The following is a 27,755-nucleotide window of genomic DNA, read 5'->3' on the forward strand; positions in this document are numbered from 1 at the left end:
TACTGGAGTGGGGTGCCATTGCCTTCTCCAAGTGGATGGACAGTGAGCTCAAATTTACTGATGGGTCTAAAATCTGATGCCAATCTGCGTAGAAACATGACATTTTCTAAATGCTTCACACCCACCGGAGTAATAAGACATTGTGTTTCCAAGGGGTTCTCTGCACTATTTTGGTTGTATTCTTAACATCTCAATATGGGTAGAATTTTAGCTCCCTTTATTCATCCTGTGATGTATGGGTGTGCATGTGGGTGTGTATCCATGCACAAATACATATCCTCAAATCAACTACACTGTTTTCAGGTTTTTCTACATCCAAAGTACACCTTCTTAAATTCTGACATTCGTTTAGTTAAAATATGCAATTTACCACATTCGAACTACTGCAGGACACAAGAACACAGCTCTATTTGGTTCTATACTACTTCTTGGATAAGGACTAACTTCACCCCCCACACTGGACAACGTTTGATTCCTCCATTTCACAGTGATACACAAAGCATGTTTTCAGCTAGCCCGGACTCTGAGAAATATGCTTCCAGATAACAAGACGGTTTCCCTCTTACTATCCACCCACCCAAGCGAGCTGTTCCCGTCTAAAGGAGCAAGACACTTCACTGGGAAGGCAATCTTCTTTCTGGCAAAACCTAAACCAGTTGTCAATCATCTTTAGTGTACTGAGCACTGGAAGCATCTGTTCCAGAGAGATTTTTTAGGTTGTTTTCCAACCATGGGATCCATTCAGATTTCAGGCTCACCTTGTACGAAGTCAGATTCCATCTAGAACAGACTTAACTTCTGAGTAGGAGACAACGTCTGCCAAGTGTTCCATTCTGGAACCCTACTAACAAGCATTTTACAAAGCATGGTGGATGGATGTTAACTCGTCCGTGCCTGGCACGCATCATAAAAACTCAAGGCCTTCCAGAAACCTCGACAGAAATCAACTATTTCTCTCCTTGCTATTAACGCGCTCTTGCCGACTATTCCTCTTACGCGTGACGATGACTAATATTCGCCGAATGGCAAGCAGGTGCTCCTTCAGTGAGATCATGCCCAGTGTGGCCAGTTGAGACTTCTGCACCAATGGCAACACTGCCAGCATCCACCAGGACCACGTGGGACGACTAGGGTTACTCTGCAAAAGAAAGGAAGACAAAATCAGCAGCTAAGTAGAAGCCTATTCTCAATGTGGTCTTCTGTCTCATCAACACGAGCAAGAATTAAATGCTGCCTTCTCGTACTCTTGCCTGGAAAATCCCATGGACGGAGGGCCTGGTGGGCTGCAGTCCGTGGGATCACTAAGAGTCGGGCACGACTGAGTGACTTCACTTTCACTTTCCTGCATTGGAGAAGGAAATGGCAACCCACTCCAGTGTTCTTGCCTGGAGAATCTCAGGGATGGGGGAGCCTGGTGGGCTGCCGTCTATGGGGGTCGCACAGAGTCAGACATGACTGAAGCAACTTAGCAGCAGCAGCACCACCACTCATTCAGCCCTAAAACACAAAGCTTACTTTTTAAAAAGCTTTTTATAATTTATTTATTTCTGGCCGTGCCAGGTCTTTCCTGATGTGTGGGCTTTCCTCTAGCTGCAGAGACTGGGGGCTACTCTTTGGTTGCAGTGCACGGGTTTCTCATTGCTGTGGTTTCTCTTGTTGCGGAGTAGGGGCTCTAGCGGGCACAGGCTTCAGCACTCGCAGTTTCCAGGCTTTACAGCACAGGCTCAGTACTTGGCACACAGGCTTAGCTGCTCTGTGGCATGTGGGGTCTTCCCAGATCGGGGATCGAACCCGTGTTGCCTGCACCGGCAGGCAGAGTCTCTACCACAGAGCTACCAGGGAAGCCCGGACAAAGCTTACTTGTATGTTACACACTTAAATGGGGGACATTCACATAAGGAAGAACCTGCCAAGAGACGCATCTTCCACAGGAAAACTCTTCATGAATTAGTTGTTCTTTGTCTCTTAAAGGTTAATCTTAAAGGTTAAAGGTGAAGAGCTGGACATCAGGTAGAGATGCTATCAGGTCTACCCCTGGAACATTTCCATCCCATCTCGGTGGTAGAACCGGGAGGGTCGAGATGGCACCTGTGTCGGTAAGGGACAGACTAAGTCCGACCAGGAAGGAAAAGCTTTTGGTGTAAAGTCTGTCTACACCCCCATCTAGAGCAGGGAGGGATACCTCCAGTAGAAAAATGGCGCTGGTCGCTTTTTTTCTCTCTTACAGATGGGAGCTAACAATTCCAGCCTCACTCCTTTGAACTGTATCCTGAAAAACTGGGATAGATTTGATCCCCAGGGCTTAAAGAAGACACACCTGGTCTTCCTATGTGATACTGCATGGCTATAGTATCCACTGGAAGATGGCGAATGGTGGCTGGTTGAAGAGTCTCTTAAGTATAATACTGTTTTACAATTAGACTGGTTCTGTAAGGAACAAGGGAACTGGGTAGAAGTAGCATATGTGTGGAGAAGGCAATGGCACCCCACTCCAGTATTCTTGCCTGGAAAATCCCATGGACGGAGGAACCTGGTAGGCTGCAGTCCATGGGGTCGCTGAGAGTTGGACACAGCTGAGAGACTTCACTTTCACTTTTCACTTTCATACATTGGAGAAGGAAATGGCAACCCACTGCAGTGTTCTTGCCTGGAGAATCCCAGGGACGGGGGAGCCTGGTGGGCTGCTGTCTATGGGGTCGCACAGAGTCAGATACGACTGAAGCGACTTAGCAGCAGTCTCTTAAAGCTCTAGTTCACAATTCCCCTGGTGGTTCAGTGACTAAGACTCCAAGCTCCCAATACAGGGGCCTGGGTTCAATCCCTGGTCAGGGAACTGGATCCCACATGCCACAACTAGTAAGACCAAGCACAGCCAAATTAATAATAATAAAGCTCTAGTTCAAAGTCTATGACCCATTAGAAGAAGCGATCATAATTTTTATCTCTACTCTCCCACTGTTCTGTTACTGTTTTCTAAACATGCTCTACAAAGCAAAATGTTTATAAAGAAACAGTATAGGGTACAAATTTGACTGTTATAAATCTTATAATAAAGTCAATGAGACAAATATACATATATATGAAATACCTATATGTATGAGTTACTATTAAATATATATATGTGTGTGGTATCGTGGTTTAATTGCTAAGTCGTGTCTGACTCTTGTGACCTCATGGACTGTAGCCCACCAGACTCCTCTGTTCATGGACTTTTCCAGATAAGAATACTGGAATGGTTAGCCATTTCCTTCTCAGGGGATCTTCCTGACCCAGGGATCAAACCGAGGTCTCCTGCATTTAAGGTGGTTTTTTTTTTTTTTTTTTTTACCAACTGAGCCACCAGGGAAGCCCATTTAATGAGTTATTATTAAATATATATATGAATTATTATGCCACCTGATAGCATTTATTTCATAACCAAACAGGCACTTCTGGATTGAGCTCTGAGCAAAAGGTAACCACAGAGTTGTTTTTAATATTCCCGGAACTGAAACCAAGATACCCAGGTCTCCCTGCTTCTCCTCCATCCCCACTCCAGAAGCAAGCAGAATCCAAACTGGGGACCAGGGAGGGTGGCTCCGGGTTCACCTTAGCTCAGGGTGAGAGATGAAGAATGGCACCAAGGTCAAAGTGTATGGCACAGCCCACGTCACCGTGCAGAAGGCACCCACCTCCCCTCCAAGGGAAGACGGCACAAGTGTTGGACAAAACAACCTTCTGTATGATTCATACTCTCTCTTCCCTCCTCACTTTACTGAGTAGGGAGACAATGAGTAGCAGGCTTAATGGGAAAGCCTCAGCATAAAGGGGCTTCCCTGGTCACTCAGACGGTAAAGAATCCGCCTGCAATGGAAGAGACCCAGGTTCGATCCCTGGGTTGGGAAGATTCCCCTGGAGAAGGGAATGGTTACCCACTCCAGTATTCTTGCCTAGAGAGTCCCATGGACAGAGGAGCCTGGCGGGCTACAGTCCATGGGGATGCAAGGAGCTGGACACAACTGAGTGACTAACACTTTCACTTTCAGCATAAAAATACCTCCCACACAGGACCTAAAATCCTCCACGGTGGGAAGACGAGCGGTCTCCCAAAGGTGTTCACCTTTTGGTTCCTGAAGCCCGTGACTATGCAGCTTATACAGCGGCAGGGACCATGCAGATGTGAGTGAGTCAAGGACCTGGAGAGGTGCAAAGATGATGCTGAATTGTTCCTGGTGGGTTCAACCTCATCACAAAGGTCCTTCCAGCAGAGAGCTGCTCTGGGCTGTGGTCAGAGTGGGGAATGAATTATGGAAGAAGGGTCAGAGTCGGTCAACTCTGCTAGCCTGGAAGATGGAGGAAGGGGCCAGAGCCAAGGAACACCAGTAGCCTTTCAAGCCCAGAGAAGGGGAGGAAATGGACTCCCCTTCAGAGCCTCCAGCAAGGAATCAAGTCTTGCCACTTTGATCACAGCCTGGTGAGACCTATGAGGGATTTCTAATCCCCAAACTGTATGATAATAAATTTCTGCTGTTTTTAAGCCATGACAATCATGCAATGTGTTACAATTAGAGAAAAAGTTGGGTTAATAGCAAAAACACCTAGAAAAAAGGATAATTCATACTGTCATCAAGGTAGCCTAATCACCTTGCTTTCTCAATCTGAGCTACAAAACAGAGGAGCAGCAGAGATTATAATAGAGCAGAGGGTGAGGAATGCCTGAGGGTGACTTTTGACCGAAAGCATTTTCCTGGGTTTGGAAAACACAGAACTCACATGAGACACAAGCCACCAAGAGACATGGAAAGAAAGGAAAATCGATGGAAACAATACAAAAGACACTTCGCCTGACCCTAAACCCACCGAGACCTGGCCCTGTCCCCTCCCCTGCCTCCAGGACAGGTGAGCAGGCACAGCAGGAGGAGCTATACACTCTCAGTCACAATCCCACACCATCCCCTCTTGGCTCCGTCCCAAACGCGGGGGAGATGAGCCATTTGCACTTAGCAATGCTTCACAGATCTGAAGCCTGTTCATCACTGAAATACAACGGAATATTACTTATCCATAAGAGGAACAAAACTGGGTCCTCTGGAGTGATGTGGATGAACCTAGAGTCTGTCATACAGAGCGAAGTAAGTCAGAAAGAGGAAAACAAGCACTGTATATTAACACATGTACATGGAGTCTAGAAAAATGGTACTGGTGGACCTATTTGCAGGGCAGGAATAGAGGAGCAGACGTAGAGAACAGAATTGTGGACACAGAGGGAGAGGGAGGGACGAATGAGTCAGGAGCATTGAAATATACCCACTACTATGTGTAAAAACAGGCAGCTAGTGGGAATGTGCTATGTAACACAGGCGCTCAGCTCGGTGATCTGTGATGAACCTAGAGGGGTGGGATGCTGGGGGAGAGGAAGGAGGCTGAAAAGGGAGGGGATGTATGCACTCATGTGGCTGATTCACTCTGCTGTACAGCAGAAACTAACATAGCATTGTAAAGCAACTACACTCCAATAAAAACAAAACCCTGTGATAAGCCATAATGGAAAAGAACACTAATGAAAGAGTGCATACATAGGTATAACTGAATCCCTTTGCTGTATCACAAATTAACAACACTGTAAATCTACTATGCTGCTGCTGCTGCTCCTGAGTCGCTTCAGTCGTGTCCAACTCTGTGCGACCCCATAGACGGCAGCCCACCAGGCTCCCCCGTCCCTGGGATTCTCCAGGCAAGAACACTGGAGTGGGTTGCCACTTCCCTCTCCAATGCATGAAAGTGAAAAGTGAAAGGGAAGTCGCTCAGTCGTGTCCGACTCTTGGCGACCCCATGGACTGCAGCCCACCAGGCTCCTCCGTCCATGGGATTTTCCAGGCAAGAGTACTGGAGTGGGGTGCCATTGCCTTCTCCGGTAAATCTACTATACTTCAATAAAAATAAATAAATAAGAAAAAGAAAGAAAACCCAGCATGACTGGAGCACTCCTGGGAGCAGAGAGAAAGCCCATGAAGATGGACAGAGGACGGGGAAGCCTCTAAGTTAATGACAGAGAATTTTCTCATTTATTCAACGCCTGTCCAGTAGGGGTAAGGCAGGATTAGGCACAGAACGCAGAGTCTATCCTGCTGATAGACAATTACCAAACCTTCTGATGCTGGTGAGAGAAGTACAAGAGACAGCCAACCAGAATAAACTGATCTCTGACAGAAAACAAATTACCTTCACGTAGTATTTATCAGAAAGCATTTATCATTTTTGCTCCACAAGGCACACGCTAGTCTACCAGGTGTTGATAAATGAAAGGTTCATAAACAGCCGTAATGGAGTCGGCAGCAGAGCAGGCACTGCCAAGCTTCGCTGGGGTGTGATGTGTCTCAGCACATGACGGCAGGAACTGTCAGCACTATGAAGTATCAGCACAGCATACCTGAGGCTCAGGTTCTCTGGCACTCACTCAAAATGGCTTAAAATCTGCTCGTACATGGGATCCTGAAGTGACGCGAACCAGGACACAGACTGCTGATAAACTGAATCGCGGAGCATGCCGAGTTCCTCGCACTCTGGGCCTTCTACCTGGTCAAGGAAGAGAGACAGCCTTTTCAGCGATTCACTATCACACTTGTGTGTCCATTACACAGTGACCAAGGCCACGTCTGCTGAGCAGATTCCTGGCATTTAGCACTTCAGTAATTCATTAGCATTTCAATAAACGGACAGGTGGCGCTCTTAGTAAAGAATCTGCCTGCCAACGTAGGAGACGTGGGTTCCATCCCTGGGTCGGCAAGATCCCCTGGAGAAGGAAATGGCAACCCACTCCACCACTCTTGCCCGGGAAATTCCATGGACAGAGGAGGCTGGCGGGTTGCAGTCCTCGGGATGCAAAGATCAGACAGGAAGGAGCACACACACACAGGTACACAAGCTCAACGTAGAAATCTGCACTGTTACACAGCGGTGCCCAATCTATCCCACGTCCATCGGCAACACCCATGTTTTTCTCACTATCCTAATAGAAAAATGCATCTGATATTATTAGGAATCGTTTTTAATGGCTACATGCAATCCTACATTTGAAATATACCATAATTTATTCAACCATTCACATAAGACGTATTTTATTAATAAGATAACACAAATAATATTAAGTAATTATGCAAAGTGGTTTTTCTCATATGTGCGTGAGAAGGGGCTGTCATTGCCTCAAGACAGATTCCCAGAAGCAGAATTACCAAGTCAAAGAGTTGCTGTTTAGTTGCTTAGTCGTGTCCGACTCTTTGTGACCCATGGATTATAGCCCACCAGGCTCCTCTGTCTACGGGATTTTCAGGCAAGAATACTGGAGTGGGTTGCCATTTCCTTCTCCAGGGGATCCTTCCAATCCAGGAATGGAACTGTCTTCTGCACCGGTAGGCGGATTCTTTACCACTGAGCCACCAGGGAAGTTCAAGTCAAAGAGTGATAGCAGTTTAAAACCTGTATCTCATGCCACCAAACTATACTTTAAAAGATTTGCTATGGCAACAGTGCATTCACAGCTGAGCCTGATGCCAGGGGAGATCCTACGGCTTTAGAAGGACACCCCCTGCTGCCTGGGCCCCTCTCACTGCCCAAGGCTCCATCCTACGTAGGAACACTGAGCAGAAACAGCTCCAAGGGGCCCGGGTTTGTTCTGGCTTCATCCCTGCCTCTCGTGGGAATGCTAGCCAGTTGCTCAGTTGCCTTAGGGTAGAACTTCCTCATGTGTAAAACAGGAGTAAACCACTAAGGTCCTTTCTGATTGCAAGACTATAGCATTTATGAAAATTGGGGTAGACTCTGGAATTAGATTATAACACACAACCATTCTTAATTTGATTAAAAAGCAAAGATATCATTTTGCCAACGAAGATCTACATAGTCAAAGTTATGGTTTTTCCAGTAGTCATGTACAGATGTGAGGTGGACCATAAAGAAGGCTGAGCGCCAAAGCACTGATGCTTTCAAACTGTGGAGCTGGAGAAGACTCTTGAGAGTTCCCTGGACAGCAAGATCAAACAAGTCAATCCTAAAGGAAATCAACCCCGAATCCTGTTTGGAAGGACTGATGCTAAAGCTTAAGTTCCAATGGCCACCTGATGTGAAGAGCCAACTCATTGAAAAATACTCTGATGCTGGAAAAGACTGAAGGCAGGAGGAGAAGGGGATGACAGAGGATGAGACGGTTGGATGGCATCACTGACTCAATGGACATGAGCTTGGACGAGTCCCAGGAGATGGTGAAGGACAGAGAAGCCTGGCGAGCTGCAGTCCATGGGGTCGCAAAGAGTCGGACACGACTTAGCGACTAAACAACAACAACAACAACAGAAGAAGAGCCCTGAGAGCTGCCATACTCGGTCATCACCTTCCAACCAGTTCCCCATGCCCCGGACCTCGCCGTTCACCTCGCTGCATTCTGCCCTCTGGCCCGTGAGGCCCGGTGCCCACAGGGAAAGAGTGGCTGGAGAGGGGACGGGGCTGGCACTGCAGGTGTGACTACTCACCCTTTCATCTTCTGAGTATTCAATGGCTGCCTGTTGTAGCCGTCTCTGTGACGGTGGCTTGAAACCCGGAAGCGGCTGATCCCCATGGTGTTGCCGTCGGGGAATGTCCTGACGTCCTTGACTGCCAGCGTGCAGCCGTACTCCGAGATCCTGGTGGGACAGGTGGGAGAGACAGCCAAGAATCAGCAGCTGTGATGTTCAAGGGGAAGGAGTGGGAGCCGAGACTAGAATGAAAGGTGGAATCACAACACAGATGTCCCCAGGCCTATACTTCATTGTGTAATAGGAGCCACTAGGGATTACCAACATCATCTTAAGTCGTTCTCTAAGAAAAATGAAAAATGATGCATTTAATTATAAGCCCCCTCCTCTTTTTAATCTTTTGGCTGCACCACACAGCATGTTCACAATTACACAGTGTTAGTCACTCAGTCCCGTCCAACTCTTTGTGACCCCATGGACTGGACCGCCAGGCTCCTCTGTTCATGGGATTTTCCAGGCAAGAATACTGGAGTGAGCAGCTGTTCCCTTCTCCAGGGGAATATTGCCAACCCAGGGATCAAAACCAGATCTCCACGTTGCAGGCAGATTATTTACGATGTGAGCCACCAGGGAAGCCCCACCACTCAGCATGTGGGATCTTGTTTCCCCAACCAGAAATCAAACCCGTATCCCCTGCACTGGAAGTGTGGGGTCTTGACCACTTGGAAGTCCCCAGAACCTTCTCTTTGAATACTGGTAACTCTTACCCTACGTGCTCAGCAGATAAACACATGCCACTCTGTTTGGTGCCTGTTTCCAGGCATCTTCGTATCGTAAGCCAATAGCGGGGCTCAAAGACGTGGAGCAGGCAGGGCACGGTGGGGAAGGCCATGGCGCACACAAAGATGGGCACATCTCTGGTCAGACTGCGGGGTAAGAGGAATGTTAACTAGATGTGGGAGCTGACAGACATGGAAGGGCATGACAGCCGCGGTTCTCTTAATGACAAAACCCTCGGGCTTGCCTAAGCCTTAGGTGGGAAAAGAAAGTCAACAGTCACAGCATGAGAAAGTGCTCAGCAAGCCCTCTTATTTGATCTGATGAGAGAACTTGCTTAAGATCACTATGAACACATTCTCATGACCTTGAGGGCACAGCATTAAGTGACGTAAGTCAGACAGAGAAAGATAGAAACTATATGACCTCATTTAAATATGGTATCTAAAAACAAACAAAACCAAGTTCATAGATACAGAGGACAGACAGGGTTACCAGTAGAGAGAGACAGAGAGAGAGAGAGAGAGAGAGAGAGAGAGAGAGAGAGAGAGAGAGAGTGTGTGTGTGTGTGTGTGTGTGTGTGTGTGTGTATCTGTGTGTGCAATGGGTGAAGGGGGTCAAAAAGCACAAAGTTGCAGTTATAAAATAAACAAGTCCTGGAGATGCAATGCCCAGTATGGTGACCGTAGTTAATAATAGTGTATTGCGTATTTTAAAGTTGCTAAGAGAATAAATCTTAAAAAGCTCTCATCACAATAAAAATATTCTGTCTGGAGACAGATGTTAACTTAGATTTACTATGGTGATCATTTCACCATATTCACAAATGTCAACTTACTCTTTTGTACACCTGAAACTAGTATAATGTTAAAAAGACTAGAAGAATGATAAGATCTCAATACAGGGTACTACAACACAAAACTTTAATCACTTTAAAAGAAAAAAAAAACAACAACTGTCAAGCCTATTTTGAGGGGAAAAAAGCTTGTTTTCAAATACCTTCTGTTTTGAATGAACTGTGCCTTTTCAGTTCTGAAAAATTCAGTATTGCTTATTTAGATATAAAAAGCAGCCATATGATTTTGTCAAAACACACTTTTGGAATATTTCTTACAACCTTCTTCAATTAAATTTCATAAACTCTTTGCAATTAATTTTTTTCTTTTTTGAGGCCAATTTTTCTGCCAAAGAGGGGGAAAAATAACTGAGATAGAGCTGTGAGGTTAGCCAGGATTTTCTTCTTGTAACCTCAACTCAGCACGAAGTACCTAGAACACGAGGACTTACTGTGACAGCTCCGTCATTTCTTCATCATAGATTCTCTTTCTGTCAGACAGCTCATCTGAGAAATACCAAAATATTAATTCTTCGGCCAGAGTAGTTGTATTAAATTTTCTGCTTGCTAACAACTGTAACAAAACAAAGTTAAATAATATTGCCATTTTTCAAGATTTCTTTTTTTGACGTGGACCATTTTTAAAGTCTTGACTGAATTTGTAAAAATATTTCTGTTTTACGTTTTGGTTTTTTGTCTGTAAGGCATGCCAGATCTTAGCTCCTTAACCAGGGATGGAACCCACGCACTATGGAGGGGAAGGTTAAGTCTTAACCACTGCACCACCAAAGGAAGTCTTATGGTAATCAATTCTTAAGGAAAAAGAGCTCTCTTCTGTAGGGAGCTGGGGTCTCAGAAGACAGAAGGGACTGAGGTGAGAGAGATGGAAGGTCGGCCCTGTGAGGGAGGGGCGGGCTGTCCCTCCCCCAGGAAAGCAGCTCAGGAGACAGGGTTTGCCTGGAGGAAGGAAGAGGCAATTCCCATCTTGCTGGCGTCTATAATCCATGGAGAATCAGGTCAGGGAGGGTAGAGGGAGTGAGTAGCAGATGGTGGAAGACAAGAGAAATATCAAAGAATCGCCTTGGAAAGTGAAATGCTGAAGCTACCAGAGCAGCACAGCAAAAATGACTAATGGTGTTTCAAGTCTCAGATTTAAGATTATGAATTTCTTTAATCTTCCCTACTTTGTGGACCCTTTCCCAATAAAATCTCTTGCTTTGTCAGCACGTGTCTCCTTGGACAATTCATTTCCGAGTGTTAGACAAGAGCCCAGTTTCGGGCCCTGGAAGGGGTCCCTCTTCCTGCAACAAATGGTGACTCTGGCGGAGACTGTTCTTCACTGAGAATGACATCCTGACCACTCGGAGTACTCAGGGGCCAGCTTGCCTGCCAATGGACCAGATCCAGCGGCCGCAACTGGGACCCTTTTGTTCCTGGTCTCCTCTTGATGTGGACTACTGGTCAGAGTGCCCCGACCGGTAAGGAACAAGAGACTTTACTGACTTCTCTGCCCTTCCCTCTCTCTTTCCTCTCCTTAACGCTTCCTATCCTTCCCTGTTTTTCTAGTCCCCCGGTCCTGGATGCAGGAATCTGGTTGAAGGGCCCTCAGCCTGGGCTGAGGATTGGAGACTGATCACCTCCTCTTGGCAGAGAACTCGAATTCTGGTTCTGGTCTGGGCTGATTTCTGGTAGGGCCGAGTTCCAGTCCTCCCTTCTCTGGAGGCCCAGGGAAAAGTCCCATAACGCCTAGGCATCTGTAGGTGGCAGGAGATGTCTGTAAGGCCACCCCTTTCACCCCCCTTTCCCACCTCCTCCCTCTTCTTCTTTCAACCTGGCTTCCTTTCCTCCCTTGAAATCTTTGATGTTAGTACTTGGATTCTTGTATTTAGAGCCTTCCCTGGTGGTGCAGAGGTTAAAGCTTCTGCCTGCAATGTGGGAGACCTGGGTTCGATCCCTGGGTCGGGAAGATCCCCTGGAGAAGGAAATGGCAACCCACTCCAGTACTCTCGCCTGGAGAATCCCATGGACGGAGGAGCTTGGTGGGCTATAGTCCACGGGTTGCAAAGAGTTGGACACGACTTAGCAACTTCACTTCACTACACAGACACACACAAAAGAAAAAAAAGAGCTGACTTTGTCAGGACTGACAATGAGAGCTAAGGGACCAAGGAATTAAAAGCTGCATGTGAAGGGAAAGGAGGTGGAGGCCAAATTTTAAAAGTGCCCGGATTTGTCGTTTCCACAGAAATACTTACTTCTGAAAGTTTTTCTTTGCACAAGGGACAACGCGGGGCGTGGTCCAGGCAGTGCTCGAGGCATTTCAGGCAAAACATGTGTCCACAGGGTGTAGTCACAGGTTCAAAGAGCACCCTGCAGAAACATCTGGGTTTTCAGCAAGACAGGTCCACAAGAGACTTTCAATGAATCTATTCATTTTATAAGAACTCTAGAAACCACTTATACCCATTTTCCATTTTTATTTTATCAGATTTTTATAAAATAAAGCAATTGTTACTGAGGTGTCTGTAATTTCTCTGACTATAGGAGACAAAGAGGTAAAGAGCAGACTTTCTGACTCGGTGGGAGAAGGAAAGCGTGGGATGATTTGAGAGAACAGCACTGAAACATATACATTATCGATGTAAAACAGATGACCAGTGGAAGTTTGATGCATGAAACAGGACAACCTGGAGGAATGAGGTGGGGAGGGAGTTGGGAGGGGGTTTCAGGATGGAGGGGACACAGGTATACTTATGGCCAACTCATACAGATGGGTGGCAAAAACCATCACAATACTGCAATTATCCTCCATTTAAAACAAATAATTTTTTAAAAAGCCCATTACGTTTAGGATACAAAAATTCAGAAAGGCTGGATTTTTCACAGTGGCATAGATGCCATGTCACTATACCTCATACAAAGGGCACACTCAAAGTCAGCCACCTCTATGGAGAGCTGTTCACTTTCTCCTGTGTTAGAGTTCACATTTCTTTGGGGTAAGGAGTCGGCCTCTGAAAAAATTTAAATGCTATAATTAACACTTGCACATCTGCCTAAGAGAAAGCAACAAAGTGTATTTCCTCTGGCTAAAGTGTGTTACAGGCTTCTCTGGTGCCTCAGATGGTAAAGAATATGCCCACAACGTGGGAGATTCAGGTTCAATCCTTGGGTCAGGAAGATCCCCTGGAGAAGAGCTACCCACTACAGTATTCTTGCCTGGAGAATTCCATGGACAGAGGAGTCTGGTGGGCTACAGTCCACTGGTTCACAAAGAGCTGGACAGGACTGAAGCGACAGAGCACGCACGCAGGGACACATTTAGATGAGTTTTAGATGTCCTTGACAGTTCCGGGCCCCCCAGGGATGCCAAGATCCCTGACGCTGGATAGAGTCCCTTACAGAAAACGGTGCGTGTTTGCAAATAACCTAAGCACGCCGTCCCACACACAGGCACAGCCCAGAGGCATCCCGGGGTCCGTTCCAGTCCACCGCAATAAAGCGAATACTGCAATAAACTGAGTCATACAAACTGTTTTTGGTTTCTCAGTGCATATGAAACTTGTATTTGGGCTTCCCTGGTGGCTCAGGGTTAAAGAATCTACCTGTCAAGGCAGCAGAGATGAGTTTGATCACTGACTTGGGAAGATCCCACCTGCCAAGGAAAAACTAAGCCTGTGCACCACAACTGCTGAGCCTGTGCTCTAGAGCCTGGGAGCTGCAACTACTGAAGACTGAGCACCCGAGAGCCCGCTCTGCCACAGGAGGAGCCACCGCAGGAGTCTGAGCACCGCCACTAGAGGAGCCCTCACTCTCCACAACTAGAGGGCGCCCTCGAGCAGCAGCAGGCACCCAGCACAGCCGAAAATAAAAGTCAAAAAAAACCTTATGTTTACACTATATTGTAGTCCACTAAGTGTGCAGCAGCATTATGCCTAAAAAAACAGCGCACATGTTAACTAAAAATAGTGTTAGTCGCTCAGCCGTGTCTGACTCTTTGTGACCCCGTGGACTATAGCCCACCAGGCTCCTCTGTCCATGGAATTCTCCAGGCAAGAATACTGGAGTGGGTAACCATTCCCTTCTCCAGGAGACCTTCCGAATCCAGGGATCAAACCTTGGTCTCCAGCATTACAGGCAGATTCTTTACCATCTGAGCCACCAGGGAAGCCCTAATTAAAAATAATTTATTGCTAAATGGGCTAACCATTTCCTGACAACACAGGTTTGCCACAAACCTCAATCTGTTAAAAAAAATAAATAAATAATAATAATCTGCAAAGCACAATAAATGAGGCATGCCTATACCTTAAATCATCTCCAGATTACTAAAACTACTTACAGCAATACACGTAAACGTTATGTAAATAGTTGCTACACAGGTAAGTTTTGCTTTTTGGCACTTTCTGAAACTTTTTTCCCAAATATTTTTGATCCGTGGTTGGTTGAATTCACTTGTACTGAAGCCTGACTGTATATAGCCATTGTTTATCTATAAGCCATGAATAAAAGTTAAAGTTAAAGCTAAATTTCTCTGCTTTTGTTTGGCTATGAAGTCTTTATAGAAATAACCACTGAAACTGGCCTATAATCTGAAAGGTGATATATTCATCTCATTATTCATCTTAAACTGCCTGTATAAAAATTTTTTAAAGTGTATTCAGCATCAGCCGACAGTCTATCACTCTACGGTCACATACTCCAAGACAAACAGCCTACTGACCTTTCTTGGGAATTTTCCCAGGGGCATTCACACCGCATGCATCCTCTGAGTCATTCGGAAACTGTCTCTAAATCAGTGCTGAGCTCCGTTGGAAGGATGCCGTCTAACACCTCCCGATCCTCTTCACAGTGTAAGCCCAGTATGAAACGTAAAACTGAGGAACGGTTATTTCTAAACACATCAGGTTTCTCAGATGGATTCTGATAAAGTAGGAAAAAGAGTCCTGAATATTAAAGACATCATAGCGTAAGAAAAAAAGTTCATGCAATAGCCTTTCTTGGGAATCTTTGGGAAAAAAGAAGGCTTACACTCTTCCTTCATAACGGGTTTCATCTATTAACTGCTGAGATGAACTGTACAGTTTTCACGGTAAAATATAAGGATAATTTCTTCCTGAGGGAGCAACTGAATACCAGTATTCATATATTCAAATTATCCCTGTGCTTTCTTTTCTCTAAGACAAAATAATTTCAAGTCTCCTGAGGTTTTGGGTGTTTTGGAATGTTCTAGAAGTTTCTTTCAATCTTTAGTGATTTTCTTTTTTCTTAGTATTTTATTTATCTACTTGGCTGCCCCACTCTTGGTTGCATCACGTGGAATCTTTAGTTGCAGCATGTGGGACCTAGTTCCCTGACCAGGGATCAAACCCAGGCTCCCTGCATTGCAGGCACAGAGAATCTTAGCTACTGGACTACTAGGGAAGTCCCATCAATCTTCAGTGATTTTCAGCACTTCCACCAACATCTTTGGAAAGTTTTAACTCTCAAGAGGAGAAGCCAGAACTGGTCTTGAGAAGTACTAGCTAATGGAATGTCAACATCTGAATAACTTGTAAATGTTCAAAACTATATTAAGCTTAATGGAGATAATTTTGACAGTGACTTCCCTGGTGGTTCAATGGTTAAGAAGCCACCTCTCAATGCAGGTGACGTGGTTCCATTCCTGGCCAGGGAACTAAGCAAAGCCCAAGAGGCACAATTGGAGAGTCCGTGTGCTGCAACAAGAGATCCTGTGTGCTGCAACTGAGACCTTACGCAGCTCAATTTAAAAAAAAAAGAGATAATGTTGACAAACACATGCACTTCCTACCTTAGACCCTCCTGCGCTGCCACCTTCCTCCACAGGACCCTGGCTGTTCACATGGCTCTGATATTGAGCCTTTAATCTCATGTTCAACAGTATACTTTGGATGGAAGATGTTAAATTCTTTTTTTTTTCCCAAGATGTTAAATTCTGAGGCATGCATTCTGAGGCGGGGAAAAACACCTCACACAGTACCTACAAAATTGCCAAGAGGAAAAAAGCATTTTTTAAAACACTTTTGAAAAATACATAACAAACTAACTTAAAAGATTCAGAGGAAATGTAAAAACAAGAACTCACGGTCACTGGAAATGCTAAGGCTGTGTAAGTACCATTTACAAGCTTTTTTAACAGGGCAGATCTTTACACCAAGTGTGACTGGATGACCTCTAATAAGATGAGGCGAAAGATCTGCATAAAAGAGTAGATATGTCTGCATCTTGTTGGTGAAGCTTTGCTGAAAATTTCAAGTCAACCTATGCCGCGGAATTGATATATTTTGCACGTATCACAATGTCTTTTATGTGGCCCCTGTACCAACAATAACATCTGAATTACAAACCCTAGGTTAAATCACCTTGCATCCCCAGCGTCGTACAGTAACCTTGTCTCACTGATACATGTCATTAGTTCAGCAGAGGTGAGATATCTATGCCCTGACTCGTGAAATGTGCTGCATTATCCATGGATGACAGTTATCAAGTGTGTGAACTCATCATTATCACTGTGCATTTGAAATCACACTGTCATGAATATTCAGAGTTACATTTCTCGCTTATTTTACACAAAGGAGCTACTCAGCATGAATACAAAGGCAGAAAGTAAGACTCAAAGAAGCAAGTCATTAAAAGGGAATCACACCTTCTGGGCTGCTTTCTTCACTGAGTTACATTCAAGATTTAGAGCAAGGCAGCAGAGAAACTCCCTCAACGTCTCCTTACTTCTTTTCAGTCCAGAGAGAGCCTGGGCTTTCACATGATGCCTCTAGATGCATCCAAAGACAAACATTTGTGAAAAACAGTGTGATGATACACTTGCGTACAAACAGCCCTGTAAAAAAAAAAAAAAAATCATTGGAACTGTTTTACTTTCAAATTAAATAGAATAAACACAAGCCCACGGAGGATGGCTTCAGATCGACCACTTTCTAAATCGGGCAAACCTGAACATCCTACAAGTATGATCCATGATCAGAACATCAGAGTCCACGCTTGGAGTCTGATCCCAAAGCAGATCCAAGGGACCGGCTAAGAGAGCACTGGACGTCCAGCACCTTCAACTCACTCAGTGATCAGCGGTCACTACCATGTCCCCCTCTTCAAGGTGCATATGGTCTTGTGGGAACAGACACACGATAGAAATAACTATAACAAAGTGTTAGCATACAGAGCGCCACAACAGAAATGAGCAAAACACAACATGGACCAGTATTTCCCAACAGCATTTTGTTTTTGCTTTATGGATGCAATATTTTCTCAAATCACCGTATACACTGTGCTTTGTTTGACTAGTTCACATGTTTCATTTCCATTAGAGTCAGTTGTTTCCATCATTTAATCTTTCTCTTCTGTGCTGCTGAATTTTTTTCTTGTTGGTCCTCAGTTCTTTGCTCATATTTAAGAGAGATGAACTGCTTCCAGCAGGTTTCTCCTGACACTGAGTCAGTTAGAGCCTTGGATGACTGGATGGATGGATGGATACTGGATAGATGGATGGATGGAAGACCATATAGATGGGCGGATGGATGACTGGGAGGATGGATGACTAGGTGTATGGATGACTGGTAGGTGAATGACTGGGTGGATGACTGGACAGATGGACAGGTGGATTACTAGATAGAGAGACAGATGGATGGATGGATGAATGGATGACTGGATAGATGGATGGACAGACGGATGGATGGATGAATGAATGACCGGATGAATGAATGACCAGATGAATGGATGACTGGATGGATGGATGAATGGATGACTGGATAGATGATGGATGGATGACTGGCTGGATGAATGGATGGTTGGATAGATGAGTAAATGACTGAATGGATGGATGACTGGGTGGATAAAATAAAGGAAAAAGGGAGAACAGGCTCCATATTATCTATTAACCTCAGTTACTGTTTCTTCAGTGTTTCTAAAACAAAGGTAATTAGAAAGAAATACAGCAGGAGGAAAAATATCTTAATTATTAAATAGAGAATGCTATAGGTGTTCATCTCAAGTTCTTTAAAATTTTAAAATCTCTTAAGGGGTTTAAAATTCAAAGATTCATGAAGAAAGGTACACCTTTTATTCTTTGGCTTATAAATCTTCTCAAGGACAACTTAAGCTATCATTGTTAGGTCAGCTCAGTTCAGTTCAGTTCAGTCACTCAGTCATGTCCGACTCTGCACCCCATGAATCGCAGCACACCAAGCCTTCCTGTCCATCACCATCTCCTGAAGTTCAAACAGACTCGAGTTCATCGAGTCAGTGATGTCATCTAGCCATCTCATCCTCTGCTGTCCCCTTCTTCTCCTGCCCCCAATCCCTCCCAGCATCAAAGTCTTTTCCAATGAGTCAACTCTTCGCATGAGGTGGCCAATGTACTGCAGTTTCAGCTTTAGCATCATTCCTTCCAAAGAAATCCCAGGGCTGATCTCCTTCAGAATGGACTGGTTGGATCTCCTTGCAGTCCAAGGGACTCTCAAGAGTCTTCTCCAACACCACAGTTCAAAAGCATCAATTGTTCGGCGCTCAGCCCTCTTCACAGTCCAACTCTCACATCCGTACATGACTACTGGAAAAACCACAGCCTTGACTAGACGGACCTTAGTCAGCAAAGTAATGTCTCTGCTTTTGAATATGCTATCTAGGTTGGTCATGACTTTCCTTCCAAGGAGTAAGCATCTTTTAATTTCATGGCTGCAGTCACCATCTGCAGTGATTTTGGAGCCCCCCAAAATAAAGTCTGACACTGTTTCCACTGTTTCCCCATCTACTTCCCATGGAGTGATGGGACCAGATGCCATGATCTTAGTTTTCTGAATGTTGAGCTTTAAGCCAACTTTTTCACCCTGTTCTTTTACTTTCATCAAGAGGCTTTTTAGTTCCTCTTCACTTTCTGCCGTAAGGGTGGTATCATCTGCATATCTGAGGTTATTGACATTTCTCCCGGCAATCTTGATTCCAGCTTGTGCTTCTTCCAGCCCAGCGTTTCTCATGATGTACTCTGCATAGAAGTTAAATAAGCAGGGTGACAATATACAGCCTTGACGCACTCCTTTTCCTATTTGGAACCAGTCTGTTGTTCCATGTCCAGTTCTAACTGTTGCTTCCTGGCCTGCATACAGATTTCTCAAGAGGCAGATCAGGTGGTCTGGTATCCCCATCTCTTTCAGAATTTTCCACAGTTTATTGTGAGCCACACAGTCAAAGGCTTTGGCATAGTCAATAAAGCAGAAATAGATGTTTTTCTGGAAATCTCTTGCCTTCTCCATGATCCAGCGGATGTTGGCAATTTGATCTCTGGTTCCTCTGCCTTTTCTAAAACCAGCTTGAACATCTGGAAGTTCACGGTTCACGTATTGCTGAGCCTGGCTTGGAGAATTTTGAGCATTACTTTACCAGCATGTGAGATGAGTGCAATTGTGTGGTAGTTTGAGCATTCTTTGGCATTGCCTTTCTTTGGGATTGCAATGAAAACTGACCTTTTCCAGTCCTATAGCCACTGCTGAGTTTTCCAAATTTGCTGGCATATTGAGTGCAGCATTTTCACAGCATCATCTTTCAAGATTTGAAATGGCTCAACTAGAATGCCATCACCTCCACTAGCTTTGTTTGTAGTGATGCTTTCTAAGGCCCACTTGACTTCACATTCCAAGATGTCTGGCTCTAGATGAGTGATCACACCATCGCGATTATCTGGGTCGTGAAGATCTTTTTTGTACAGTTGTTCTGTGTATTCTTGCCACCTCTTCTTAGTATCTTCTGCTTCTGTTAGGTCCAGACCATTTCTATACTTTATCAAGCCCATCTTTGCCTGAAATGTTCCCTTGGTATCTGATTTTCTTGAAGAGATCTCTAGTCTTTCCCATTCTGTTCTTTCCCTCTATTTCTTTGCAATGATCACTGAAGAAGGCTTTCTTATTTCTTCTTGCTATTCTTTGGAACTCTGCATTCAGATGCTTATATCTTTCCTTTTCTCCTTTGCTTTTCACCTCTCTTCTTTTCACAGCTATTTGTAGGGCCTCCCCAGACAGCCATTTTGCTTTTTTGCATTTCTTTTCCATGGGGATGGTCTTGATCCCTGTCTCCTGTACAATGTCATGAACCTCATTCCATAGTTCATCAGGCACTCTGTCTATCAGATCTAGGCCCTTAAATCTATTTCTCACTTCCACTGTATAATCATAAGGGATTTGATTTAGGTCATACCTGAATGGTCTAGTGGTTTTCCCTATTTTTTTCAATTTAAGTCTGAATTTGGTAATAAGTTCATGATTTGAGCCACAGTCAGCTCCTGGTCTTGTTTTTGTTGACTGTATAGAGCTTCTCCATCTTTGGCTGCGAAGAATATAATTAATCTGATTTCTGTGTTGACCATCTGGTGATGTCCATGTGTAGAGTCTTCTCTTGTGTTGTTGGAAGAGAGTGTTTGCTATGACCAGTGCATTCTCTTGGCAAAACTCTATTAGTCTTTGTCCTGCTTCATTCTGCATTCCAAGGCCAAATCTGCCTGTTATTCCAGGTGTTTCTTGCCTTCCTACTTTTGCATTCCCGTCCCCTACAATGAAAAGGACATCTTTTTTGGGTGTTAGTTCTAAAAGGTCTTGTAGGTCTTCACAAAACCGTTCAACTTCTGTTTCTTCAGTGTTACTGGTTGGGGCATAGACTTGGATAACTGTGATATTGAATGGTTTGCCTTGGAGATGAACAGAGATCATTCTGTCGTTTTTGAGATTGCATCCAAGTACTGCATTTCGGACTCTTCTGTTGACCATGATGGCTACTCCATTTCTTCTGAGGGATTCCTGCCTGCAGTAGTAGATATAATGGTCATCTGAGTTAAATTCACCCATTCCAGTCCATTTTAGTTCGCTGATTCCTAGAATGTTGATGTTCACTCTTGCCATCTCCTGTTTGACCACTTCCAATTTGCCTTGATTCATGGACCTGACATTCCAGGTTCCTATGCAATATTGCTCTGGTGATATTTTGTATCACAGAGAAAGAGATATTGGTTACTTTCCAGCCAAGACACAGAGATAAAAATTATTCCAGAATACATACAAAACTCACCCTTTCACTAGCATTGCTTATATTCACCATGTATATTAGGGCTCAACTGCTAGACATGATTATTATATGATCTTTTATTTAAACTGCAATTTTAAACATATTTTTTAACTCACAAATTTATAAAGTTATTTTACTTTGTTTACAGATTTGTTCAGTGCATAAGGGATATTATTCAGTTAATCATCTACTTGGTAATCTAAATTAGTGTTTCTTATCTAGATCCATTTGGAAACTTGGTCTTTTCAACTGTGCTGGATTATTATGAAGTGGATTGCTACATTTAGACTACCCATAAACTGAGAGAAATGTGCACTGTGTATAGCTGCCTGATCACAATAGTCTTATTTAATAATTTATTAAGAACATTCCATAAATTTACATTTATTATCTCCAAAGCTGACCCGTACAAATACCTTAGACAAGAGAGGTTCATTCTGACAAACTTCACCAGCATCCTGCAGAGCCTGTTCATAGTTCTTCATGGATAAATACAACTCTGCTCGCAGCAGCAATAATGAATTATCACCAGGAGCTGAAAGACATCAGGGATGAAAATAAACAAATATGACTGCACTTTAAAAAATCATTTTTAAGTGATTAAAAATATTAAATTAGAAAACGAACATAAAGGTAACCCTACTTTGTTGGTGGGAATGTAAACTAGAGAATGCAAAAAGCCACTATGGAGAACGGTATGGAGATTCCTTAACAAACTAGGAAGAAAACTACCACGAAAGTGAAAGTTGCTCAGTCGTGTCTGACTCTTCATGACTCCATGGACTATAGAGTCCATGGAATTCTCCAGGCCAGAATACTGCAGTGGGTAGCCTTTCCCTTCTCCAGGGAATCTTCCCAACCCAGGGAGAGAACCCAGGTCTCTTGCATTGCAGGCAGATTCTTTATCAGCTGAGCCACAAGGGAAGCCCAAGAATACTAGAGTGGGTAGCCTATCCCTTCTCCAGCAAATCTTCCCATCCCAGGAATCAAACTGTGGTCTCCTGTACTGCAGGCGGATTCTTTACCAACTGAGCTATCACAGACAATAAGAAAACTACAGTTCATAAAGACATGTGTAAAACCCTGGTGGTCCAGTGGCTAAGACTCCAAGCTCCCAATGCAGGGGGCCCGAGTTCGATCCCTGGCCTGGGAACCAGATCACATGCCACAATGTAAAGAAAAAAAAAGAGATCCCACATGCTGCAAAGAAGATCGAAGATCCCACATGCTACAACTAAGACCCAGCACAAATAAATTTTTTTAAAAAGACACAAGTACCCCAATGTTCACTGCAGCACTATTTACAATAGCCAGGACATGGAAGCAACCTAGATGTCCACTGACAGATGAATGGATAAAGAAGTTGTGGTACATATATACAATGGACTATTACTCAGCCATAAAAAGGAATGGATTTGAGTCAGTCGTAGTGAGGCGGATGAACCTAGAGCCTGTTATACAGAGTAAAGAAAGTCAGAAAGAGAAAAACAAATATCATATATTAATGCATATATATGGAATCTAGAAAAATAGTACTGATGAACCTACTGACAGAGAAGAAATGGAGATACAGATGTAGAGAATGGACTTGTGGACAGAGCAGGGAAAAGAGAGGCTAGGAGAAGTTGAGAAAATAGCACTGACATATATACAAAATCATATGAAAAAAAACTAACAGGAAGCTGCCGTATGACACAGGGAACCCAGCCTGGCACTGTGTGATGACCTAGAGGGGTGGGATGGAGGCAGGAGGCTCAAGACGGAGGGAATATTTTTATAATTATGACTGGTTTGCATTAATGTATTGCAGAAACCATCACAACATTGTAAAGCAACTGTCCTCCAATTAAAAAAAAAAAGGTAAAATAAATAACTTCTTCTCAAATCATATGTAGAGTTTCGTAGTTTGCTACGTATATTTTACACAGCTTCTCTCAGGCAATCAGAAACGAGAATGAGGGATATCTCAAAATGCATCAGGAAAACAGACTGCTATACCCACAGTAGCTACAACATAATTTCCACTGAGTAAATGCTGAGCCATCTTAATGTTATAACTAGGCACAGAAAAATAAAAGATTTAGAGTAATTTTCTTGAAAGTACACAAGGAAATATGCGCTTAAAAACATAGTAAAACATAATTTGTTTTTCTATACAACTGAGTGGGTGCAGATTCATGACCATAATTGTACTCATAATATGTTCACTTAAGTGGGAAAAGAAGGAAAGAAAAAATCTTTTCCCTAGACTCTTCAAATAGAAGAGGTGAAGTCGCTCAGTCGTGTCCGACTCTTTGCGACCCCATGGACTGTAACCTACTAGGGCTCCTCTGTCCATGGGATTGTCTAGGCAAGAATACTGGAGTGGGTTGCCATTTCCTTCTCCAGGGGATCTTCCCGACCCAGGGATCGAACCCAGGTCTCCCACACTGGAGGCAGACACTTTAACCTCTGAGCCACCAGGGAAAAGATCTTGAGAATTACTCATATGCTACTAAGGACCTAAGTCCAGCTGCACAGAAGCCAAGAGAACCAACGACAGTGTACAGAATTGTTGGGAAGGCAGGGCACCACGGAAGCACGACAAAGCCAGAGCTCATGAAAGCAGAACCATTACGACTATTTCTTATGCTGCTGGACATGATACACTCTACCCACACTCCTGGTAGGATCTCTGAAACGGGGCTGAAGTGTGCCTTTTAGTTGATCGATAAATATTCTGGGCACCTAAGATGTGTTCTCATCTCTCTACTTCACACACGTTTTCAGCTTGCTCAAAATCCTTGAGTTTGACTTTTTCTCAAAGTAAGTACTTGGTGCTTTCGAAACCCTACTCTACATCTTCTTAGTTTACACAGTTAACTGGGAAAACACGCATAAAAGAACTCATGCAAAAAGATAACTATATCAAGACACGGTGAGCAGGCACTGCTCATAAAATGTGTTATTGCTACAAGTGTATAATATAGAGAAGGGTATGACAGGGGCAAAAGGGGGCAGAGGGGAAAGGGACAGCAGGAATGGAAAGCCAAACAAGAAAAAGCTGAATTTTTAAAAAAGACATTGACTAGTTACAACAGAGATCAGCATCTTTTTCTTCTGTAAAAGGCCAGGTATTAAATACTTTAGGCTTTGCAGAACAAGAGGTCAACTTGAGGATATGCAGGTATTTATATAACAAGAAAACAAATTTCTATAACTTATTTGTTGACAAAATTCAAAATATTTTTGTAATAGAGGTCCACGGAGTCACAAGTCGGACATGACTGAGCGCGCATACACACACACACACTCACACACACACAATTAGAAAAATGGAATTCTCTTCCAGAAGGTAAAATTTTCTCAATTCAGGTTCAGAGTTAGTGTCCCCTGTCATAAAAATCAACTGAAAATGTTCACCGCCTCATCTATAATGAAATTTTACATATTCATCTTTGAAAATGCTCACAGGTACTATGCAATATTGATGTCAGTCCACAAATGTGATTTTAAGATATTTTTTTGATATGGACCATCATTAAAGTCTTCACTGAATTTGTTACCATACTGCTTCTATTTTATGTGTGTTTTTTGGCCGCCAAAAAACTACTTGGGTAGTTCCCCCACCAGGTATTGAACCCAAGCCCCCTGAGTTGGAAACATGGAGTCTTAATCATTGGACCACAAGGGAAGTCCCAAACATGTAATTTTTAGTTGAGTATTTCACTGCCTGGAAGGTGTTCACAGAATTCTATTATATTCGTCTCATGATATTAGCCTCTGTAGTCAATCTACACTGAACATAACTGCAGATTAATCTTTTCGCACCCAATATCAGGTTAAAGTGCCTCAAGGGCACAGTTAAATGCATTTTGAAACACAGAAGTCTTTAGAGATTTTTGGAAATCTAAAACAAACCAAAAAAAGAGAGAGAGAGAGAAAGAAAATGCTGCTGGAAATATATTCTGAGCTTGGGAAACATACCTACTGCAAATCTATGTGAGAATGGACATTTCCATCTTGTTCCCACTTTGCTACAAGCTGATTCTCGGAATGCTCTAAACAATCACACCTGATGAAAAAAAATAGCTGACTCTTGGATTCTAGTATTTGTACTGTTTCCTTCGATGTTGCAACAACAGTGGTGGTAGTGAACATTTTTCTCTTATTCTTGAGTTTTTTTTTTAAAGTGTCTAATGTTTTAACATGAAGTATGTTTGTTAAAATCTTCCAAAAGAGAATATTTATCAAATTAGGTTAAGCTGCCTCTTATTTCTAGTTTCTTACAAGGGCATTATAACATGCGGGTATGTTACATATAACGTCTCCCCGCTGGTATTACTGAATGGTTTATCAAATGTTGAATTACCCTTACATTTCAGGGGTAAGCATTCCCTCTTGACCTTAACTCTTACTACATAGGCTGGATTCAAAATACTAAGAAATTTAAAGTTTCGGCATCTATGTACCTATGTAACGTGGTAGTGGTGGTTTAGTCGCTAAGTCGCGTCTGACTCTGCGACCCCAGTGTAGCCCGCCACACTCCTCCTTCCATGGGGTTTTCCAGGCAAAAATACTGGGGTGGGCTGCCATTTCCTCCTCCAGGGGATATATAACCATCTAAAAAGCTAATTACACCGTAACAACACCTAACGGCCTTTGCGAGAGGAGAGAGGTCAGAGTCTGCAGAGCGTAAGAACACCCTTCCTGGGTTCACCAGCTGAATCCCCAAAGCAAACCCGGCCCCACCGCAAGGTTCTCTTCTGCGCCCTGCCCCAGAGCGTGAGCCATCTGCATTTCCCTGCATGACCACCGAAAACTCTTCACTACACTCCTAAGATAGGGTGAAAAAACAGCCTTGGCTTCACAAGACGGTTCAGCAATGCCACGGAGGTCCTGGAAAAGGCGGCCCGCGGGTGGACTCGGCCTCTGCTCTTCGCCTCACCACCTGCAAGTTCTCCCGTCCCCGGCCTGCGGCTCAACAGGCGCCCGCGCCCACTTACCCAGGTCCAGGGCTTGCTGACGCCTGGCTAGCGCGGCCTCGGGCTGCCGCTGGCGCTGCAGGTTCCGCGCCTGGCCCGCCAGCCTGCGCGCCCAGCACTCGCCCGGGAAGGACTTCTCCAGCAGGCCGCTCAACACCACGATGACCCGGCCCGCGGGCCCGGCTCGGCGGAGCGCCCGCACACGGTGAACCCGCACGGTAGCGTCACGGGCTTGTGCAGCAGCCGCCGGCAGCACGGGCAGCCCAGCAGGTCCCGGGGCGCCTCCCGGGAGGCAAGGCCCGGGCTTTCCCGCAGTTCGCGCGGGCCCAGAGCGCGCGCCAGGCTGGCCGTCAGTTCCCCCAGCTCGTCCAGCCGCTGCGTCCCCAGCCGCGCGGCGCCGCGGAACGCGCCCAGGCACTCGGGGAGGCGGCCCGCGCGGGCCGGCGCGTCCCCCACCCGCAGCTGGGCCGCGGTCTGGCTACGCCAGGCCGGCCCGCGTCGAGCGGAAGAGCTCGGCCGCCGTGTCGTACTCGCCGGCGCGGAAGGCCTCGTCGCCCTTGTCCACCGCTGTGCCGCCGGCTCCCCGCAGTCGCCGCCGCGACAGGGTGGCGGGACCGGCTCGGGGCTCAGGCCGCACTTCCACCCCCGGCGGCAGGCGCAGGGTACGCCCGGCACAGCCGGCTTCGGGCAGTTGAGACAGCCCCGCCCTGTACCGGACCGCCCACCACGCCACCCCCACCGCCGGCGGCTCCCGCAAACCCTCCTCTCCTCGCCCCGGGCGACCCCGCGCGCGTCTACGTGCGCGCTCGTCTGCGTCTGCACGCGCCCCCCGCCCGCGCGTTCTCTGCACGCCTTCCGCGACTTCTAAGGCCCGCAGCCACCGCCGCTCTTGGAACAGGTGCCCTCAGCCCGTCCGGCGCTCAGCTCCGCGCGCTGAGTGCCACCCTGGCTCCCAGGCCTGGCCAAGACCACCACCTGCGGCTGTGGTTAAAAAGAGAACAGATAAGTACCAAGGGTGTAAGGTGTCACAAGATGACTGTGGCTAATGCGGCCGTACCATGCACAGGAAAGTTGTTAAGAGAGCAAATCCAAGAGTTCTTATCACAAGGAGAAAATCTGTTTTTCCCTTCTTTTCTTTCCTTTCTTTCTATCGCATCTATAGGAAAAGATGGAGAAGGGAATGGTTACCCACTCCAGTATTCTTGCCCAGGAAATCCAAGGAAAGGCCTGCTGCTAAGTCACTTCAGTCGTGTCCGACTCTGTGCGACCCCATAGACGGCAGCCCACCGGCTCCCCTGTCCCTGGGATTCTCCAGGCAAGAACACTGGAGTGGGTTGCCATTTCCTTCGCCTAGCAGGCTGCAATCCATGGGGTCACAAAGAGTTGGACACGACTGAGGCGACTCAGACCGCCCACAAGATCACATTCTGTTTGAGAGAAACTTAAGGCATCACAGTGGATGCTCCCAACTAGGAGAGGTCACTCAGGTTACACAGCATGAACACAGCCGAGGTCAATGGGCTTGACCCCTCCACACAATCTGGGTGGAGCGCTAGTTGAGCACCCTAGGCCAGATGGGTCATGATGGGTTCCTAAGAAGCCCACCTTTGAGACCAT

The 27,755-nt window shown here is 45.2% G+C and overlaps 1 protein-coding gene across 1 annotated transcript; it reads right to left on the reverse strand.

The window, feature by feature from the left end:
- Positions 1–27,755, reverse strand: LONRF2 (LON peptidase N-terminal domain and ring finger 2). Its single transcript, XM_040224798.1, is given in 20 exon segments — positions 1–1,138; positions 6,410–6,438; positions 6,441–6,555; positions 8,505–8,536; positions 8,539–8,654; positions 9,254–9,412; positions 10,551–10,672; positions 12,354–12,468; positions 13,010–13,109; positions 14,819–14,886; positions 14,888–15,018; positions 15,908–16,096; positions 16,763–16,885; positions 21,591–21,709; positions 26,160–26,309; positions 26,312–26,604; positions 26,606–26,702; positions 26,705–26,845; positions 27,020–27,119; positions 27,744–27,755. Coding segments are annotated over 20 exon segments (2,406 nt in total). The 3' UTR covers positions 1–943.

The sequence above is a fragment of the Oryx dammah genome, unplaced genomic scaffold (assembly GCF_014754425.2).
Source record: "Oryx dammah isolate SB20612 unplaced genomic scaffold, SCBI_Odam_1.1 HiC_scaffold_25, whole genome shotgun sequence".
NCBI classification, from domain to species: Eukaryota; Metazoa; Chordata; class Mammalia; order Artiodactyla; family Bovidae; genus Oryx; species Oryx dammah.